General features: G+C 37.4%; 1 protein-coding gene across 1 annotated transcript in view; it reads right to left on the bottom strand.

Moving 5' to 3' along the window:
- Positions 1-5,905, bottom strand: part of LOC119423127 (protein sidekick-1) — a 245,370-nt gene extending 239,465 nt beyond the window's left edge. Inside the window, exons 1-2 of the mRNA XM_037690537.1 lie at positions 5,792-5,905; positions 5,626-5,704 (exon numbers count right to left, since the gene is read on the bottom strand). Of these exons, the coding sequence (XP_037546465.1) occupies positions 5,626-5,704; positions 5,792-5,905 (193 nt within the window). The remainder of the gene's footprint in view (positions 1-5,625; positions 5,705-5,791) is intronic.
- Positions 5,906-6,696: the final 791 nt, after the last annotated feature.

The raw sequence follows: 6,696 nt of genomic DNA, 5'->3' as shown, positions 1-6,696 counted from the left end.
TATATATATATATATATATATATATATATATATATATGTATATATATGTATATGTATATATGTGTATATGTATATATGTGTGTGTGTATATTTGTATATATATACATTTTGGAAATTAACATTTCCAAACGCAAAATCTCAGAATGAATGTGACAGAGCTGCTACAACATGCAGCCACCTTGAGCGACGCAATTCTAGAATGACACAAATACACATTACTCAAACTAAAAAATTAACATGAAAACCACAGGACTGTGACAATTGAAATAGTTTTCACAAATGCCTTAGCATATTTTGATGATTTATTTTAAATTATCAGATGAAACACAAATCTATTGATGCCTTCGGTCCAGTTTTTTAAAGGGCTTACAAACACAACAGCAACGTAAAATTGCAAAAACAAAAAAACAAATCTATTATGTAAAATTAGTAAGTACTTACAGTATTTATACAAACTCTAGTACAGTTCATTTGAGCTATGGATGAAAAAAAAAAAGACAAGTGATTTCAGGTGAGTTCAAACACCATCTCTCACTTCACTCACTCCCCTTTCCCCATTTCACTCCATTTAACGTCCACTCGCTTCTCTTCGATTCCTCCTCCTCCACAAGTTCCACCTCCCGCTGCTCCTGCACCTACGCCTGCTACCCTGCACTCTCACCCACTGCCTCGCATGTTGTCACTTAGCACTGGAGCCCATGATGGAGTGTCCCCATCATAGCCCCACGCATGCAACACTTTTATTCATCCATTTCAGTCTGTCAGTCTCTCTGGGTTTCTCCTCCTGTATTATTTATATCTGCTTTTATGAAGATGATGACAAAGAGTGAGCCCAAAGAAATACTGAGCATGCACAACACATGCAAAAAGATTAACAAATACACAGACTTGTACAGCCGTTTCTTCATAGCAAATGCTCTGTGCTACCACATCCACAGACCTGGCTAATCTATCTTCTGCTTCAGCTGCACAGAACAAATTGGTGCAGGTCAGGACCTGCTTTTCTTTTAGTCTATTGATGAGATAAACAATCATCCTATCTCTCTCTCTCCCTCCCTTTCGCTTTGTCCTGGTGACATCACCTGCTTGTATTAAAAGTGACATTCTCGTTAATCCACATTCAGTGTGCCACTGCATCTCCTGAACGCAGCAATCCAGGTGCACGAACCCGAGTCAGGAGGGCTCATGAATAGCTAATGGCAAAGACACAACAACGCTCCGATTCACAGAAAATGGTCTTTACACCATCAGCTCTGCTAGTGGCTACCGGTGGGGAGAAATGAGGGAGATTGATTGAACATAAAGGGTGAGAGAGTAAAGCAATATGCGCCTGGGAGAAAGAGTAAATGAGAGACAGGGTGAGTGTGCGCGTGCACGAAAGAGAAACAGTCTGTGAATGTATAAAAGAAAGAGAAGAGAAATGAAAGATATTATAAGAAGTTATTGGAAAGCAAAAAGAAAAAGTAATTTCACACACAACCCATCTCCCTGTCTGTCTGGGAAGCTTATTGGCATGCATGATAACAAACATGATAAACGAACACATAAAACAGTTCTCTCGCAGAAAAGAAAAAATAAAACACTCCGCATGTGGCTCAGCGTTTTGTGTCTAATGCAAATAAAAATCTGACCTGTAAGAAGATAGGATTTCCATATTTGTGGCTACAATGATGACAAAACCCAAATAAGTTCAGCATAACCTTGAAGGAGTTCACTAAAATGTTTTGCCTTATTTTCGCTTCACTAGAACAATTTCTCGGCAAAAGATCTGCAGAACTACTGTCAGTACCATAAGGTCTCTTTTGTAAATGAGTCTCCGAGGCTCAATGGGACTAACCTGTATAAATAAAGGTTGAATGAATGAAAAAGTAAAAGGGGAAAAAAATAGTTTACGTTTTGTTTTTGGTATCTGACACGAGTTACTAGCAAAATATAGCTGACTAAAACAGATTTTTATTAGTCAAGAAGTGTGAAAGAACAGTTAGTTGTAAAATGTATTATCTATTTTTAAAAAGCCAGCAGTGTAACTCACTATGATTCTCATTTTAATGAACAGCGCTAGTTAAAATGTCAAGTCAAACTAAATTTATATTATAATGTAAATGTGAGAGAGCTGAGACTAATATAAAGGTTTTAATTCAAGAGAATTAGTGCCCTAAACACACTCCATGATACAAAGCGTAACAACTGCTGTTATTACTGGGGGACTCTTTGCATACAAACTCCAAATATCACTTTGATAAAGTCTGGGCCTAATTAATCAAGTTAATCAGCAGGGTGCCTGGCAGCCTCACTGCTCTGCAGTCTCTCTAAGACTGGGGCTCTGCAGCAATCCACTCTCTGTGGAGAGATACTATAGCCCACGAGCTTTCTTTGGATTTCTGTCCTAAAACAAAGCATGAGAACTACATTGAAGAAAAATGTTTGTCTTCTCACATGCAGAATTTGTTAGGTAACTAAGAATTTTGTGAAAAGACTAAATGGGTCAAGTTTACATGTCATTTTTAGAAGAATGTTGTAATTTCATATTTTAATGGAGAAATTGCATTTCCTGCAAAAATGCAGTGTGAATGTTTATTGCAGAAGAACTTTATGAAAAACAGCTGAAATTAGCCAAAAAATAAAACATGCTGATATGTAGCTGAAATGAAAGAACAAGCCTAAATTGGCAGAAGAAAGTAGAAAGAACACATATGTGCTGAATTAGGTTTAAATAGGTAGAAATGAACACAAAAATGAGTAAATAAGCTTTAAAAAATGTAAAATTAGCAAAAAGCACTAAAAAGTAGCTGAAAAGGCAGAAAGAAGCAAAACCTATGAGAAGGAAGCAGAAAGAGCTGAAATCAGCTAAAAAAATGTGGAATTAGCTGAAAAAGCTAAGCTTTGAAACAGCTAAATAGTAGATGAAATAGCAGATAAAGCTGAAATTAGCTGAAAAAAGTTAAAAGGAGCATACCAAGCTGAAATTAGCAGAAAGAAGTTAATTAGGCTGAAAGTAGCAAAAATTATCGCAAAAACTTGAATTTATCTGAAATGCTGAAATTAGCTTAACAATTGAAAGAAAAAGGTACCTGAAAAGGTAGAAAAAGCTTAAATTATCAGAAGAAAGCAGAAAGAACACATCTTTGCCCAATTATTCTGAAAGAAGCAGAAATGAGCACAAAAAAATTGGAAATTATCTGAAAAAAGCAAAGAATTAGAAGAAGAAAAAAAACAGCATAAAGGTTGCTTAAAAGGCAGAAAGAAGCTGAAATTACAGGAAAGAAGTAGAAAGGCACATGTTTTGCTGAATTAGGCAGAAAAAGGGTCTCAAGTGCCAAAAATGTGGAATTAGCTGGAAAAGCTTAAATTAGCATAAAAACAGCTAAATAGTAGCTGAAATAGCAGAAAAGGCTAAAACTTGCAGAAATCATCTGAAATGAGCAGAACAAGCTGAAATTAACAAAAGGCATTAGAAGAAGCGCAAAAATGTTGTAGCTAGCAGAAAGAACATGACAGAAGCACAAAACACCTGAAAAAAGCTGAAAGTTGTCAAAAGTAGCTGAAAAAAACATTTAAATTTGCACCAGGAAGCTGAAAAAAGCTGAACCGGAACAAAATATGAAAGGATCAGTAAAAGGTTGTAAACAGATCTAAAGATCTGAAGGATGTAAAATGATCTCAATTCATTTTTTATGAGAAAAACAAGTCATAAAATGCTAAATATTTCAAAAAGCTAAAGTTGCACCAATACCAAAAGTCACAGCAGAATTGTCCTGAATGATCTGAATGTTTTGATATATGATTTGTTGAAATAGCTTGAAAACAGCAGGACAAGAAATGCAATGAAAAACGTATGGAAGAAAATTGGATCACAATAGTGTGAATGCTTCATAAACATTCACACTAATATCTTTGTAAATAGGTGCCTATAGGTTCAGAAAATCTAATTATGCATTCCTTGAAGGAATGTGTATTGCTTGTGCCTCATGTTTAGAAATAGCAAAATCAAAAAGTTAATCAGCTGCCAATCAAGTGTAAAAAGAAATATCCAACATTTTCCAGTCAGGTCATCAGGACAGTTTCTTTTTTTTGTGCTGAAACGTTTCGCCTTCGGTCCGCAAGGCTTCAACAGTCAAGGAAACACACAACAAAACTGATTCTTCCCCCAACAGCTTACTCCAAAGTGGAACAAACCAGTTCTGCTTGTGATAAGATGGTCTCTTTGGTACGCCCCCTCCTCCATTGCCGGCCCTCTTCCTTGTTGACAGTTGTGTCAAACTGGTTGAAAACAACAAAGTCCATGCTCAATAATCCAGGTATACAATCCAACATTTTTCTGTCAGGTCATCTGGACAGTTTCTCTGGAAATGATTTTCTCTGGATTGAGCATGGACTTTGTTGTAGAAAGAAATAGTTTCTGAAAGTTTCATTAAAATCAGTTTAGCTGTTCCAGGGGTATCAAACAAACAGACATAGTTGATTACAATAGATATGGGAAGTTTTAAACACACAATTAGTTATGGTTCAAAATAAATGATCAGAAACCAGTTTACACTATTAACCCAGCAAATTTTAGCTTAATTCATGTAAACTATACCCATAATTGTGTTTGCTACAATCACTTTAAGATCAGTTCTCAAAGTTTCATTAAAATCCTTTCATTGGTTCAACAAATATTTTACTAATGGTATAGACAAACAAACATGGACACATCTAAGAACTGGCAAAAACATCATTGGTTTCCTTAGCCTTTGGCAGTGGTTAAGCTTTTTAAGTGTTGCTTTAGTATTGCTATTTAGCATTCAGAACAAATGTCTACAACCAAAATAGTCAAAAATGCCGTCAGATTTTGAAAAAGAAAAATGAAGTTTAATCAGAAATGCTGCTTCAGATCCCCTCTACGCCCATCCACTTTATTAGCTACAGTGCAGATTAAAAGGCAAAATAGTCTATTAAGCTTTTAGCTTGTGTTCAAAAGTCAAGTGCTGTTTAATTGATTATTTCTAAAAACAAAATCAGGAGAGATTGGAAAGGAGTAGTGAGAAACAAGAGCCAACAAGAAGTCCCAAGTGAGACACAAATAGCACTTCTCACAAATATTGATGAGGTGCTGGTGGAGGCAAGGACAGACTGAAGACACAGAGCTGGCCTGTAGCCAAACCTGTTGTCCTTTTTTGTCCATAATGAAGTGTTTCAAAAAGTGAGTCCATCTCTGTGGTGTTGCTTGTACTTTTTATGAGTGAAACAAAAATAACTATATTATTATTTTTCTAACTTTAAAACCTTTTGCTTTAGTTCAGTTGTGTGTATTTTTGTGCACTTTGAGGTCACCACATTTTAGTTCATAAGCTGGAGGGGGGAAGGGGATTGGACGGTAGAATACAACAACTTGTAAGAACTGTTGGGTTGTTTTGTCGTCAATAACTGGGTTAAAGGCTGGATCACAAGCTGGGTTGGTTAGATGTTGGACCCAGTGAGATAAGCCTCGTCATTCTTTGTTCACTACTAAGCAAGAAATTGACCAAACTGGACCTGACTAGACCTCTGCTTTAAAATTAACTCTGTGAATAGCAAAGAAATCTGCTGTTGCTCAGATAGTTGTGAAATGTTACTGTATTTTCCACATGAACACGGTGCACTCACTGAGAAACTGCATCTCAGAATGCCTGGGAATTACTCCTCGCAGTGCTGGAAGAGATTTCTTCCCATGGGAGGTTCCACTCTTCCAATTTGCAAATTTGTCAAATAGAGACCGCCAATGTTTCAGACAGACAGTGCACTTTAACGAGCGAACATGAGGAACGTGTACCTTGGCTGCCTGGCCCAGCGGGCTTTCTACCTCCCGGTCAGCACAGCCATGGAGAGCCGCCTGTGTCTGCACTCTGTCTACTTCGTGCACAATAGTTGTGCTATCTCCTTCCATGGGTTCTTCATTATTTGACAATCTGCATATGTTTTGCTGGAACAATTGCAAAGATGGTTGTATTTACTGAGCCACAGTCAGCTGCTCCTCAGCTGAGCTGCTGAGGCGAAATTGCACTAAATTGCAGTTCACCCACTTTTCCACATAAACATGTTCACAACAAAGTTCTGACCAATCACAAAATTGATGACGTGCACCCCTGAGAAAAAAAGTTCTGTCCACTATTAGTGGCAGCTAGCTAGCACCAACGCAAGCTGTAGTTACTTATTAATCCAAATTTTGGGTTCTTCTTTTTAGCTACACATTTTAGTAAAGATAATCCAACAAATTAGTCATGTGAACTTAATTTTTGAGTGAAAAGCTTAACCCAGTATGCAGAAACAACCTGATACTCAAACCCTGCTGAGTTGAAACTACCCAGGGTTGGCTCGGTCTAAAGTCAACTATGTGCAGCGTTACAAATTGCTTTGTTTTTAACCCAACAATTTTAGTGTTTGCAGCCACAGTGTTTTTAAAACTTCATATGAAATGCTTCTACTTCTTCTTTTGGTTGTTCTCTCTTCAGGGGTCGCCACAGCGAGTCATCCTCCTCCATCTCACTCAGTCCTCTGCATCCTCTGTCCTCACTCCAACTACCTCCATGTCCTCTCTAACTGCATCCATATATCTCCCCGTTGTCTTTCTCCTGGCAGCTACATTTCTAACATCCTTCTACCAATATACCCACTGTCCCTCCTCTGGACATGTCCAAACCACTGTCCCTCCTCTGGACTTGTCCAAACCACTGTCCC

This window comes from Nematolebias whitei, chromosome 16, assembly GCF_014905685.2.
Source record: "Nematolebias whitei isolate Nwh7 chromosome 16, NemWhi1, whole genome shotgun sequence".
NCBI lineage: Eukaryota > Metazoa > Chordata > Actinopteri > Cyprinodontiformes > Rivulidae > Nematolebias > Nematolebias whitei.
Note: the sequence above shows the minus strand (reverse complement) of the source record. Positions and strands in the feature narration are given on the sequence as shown.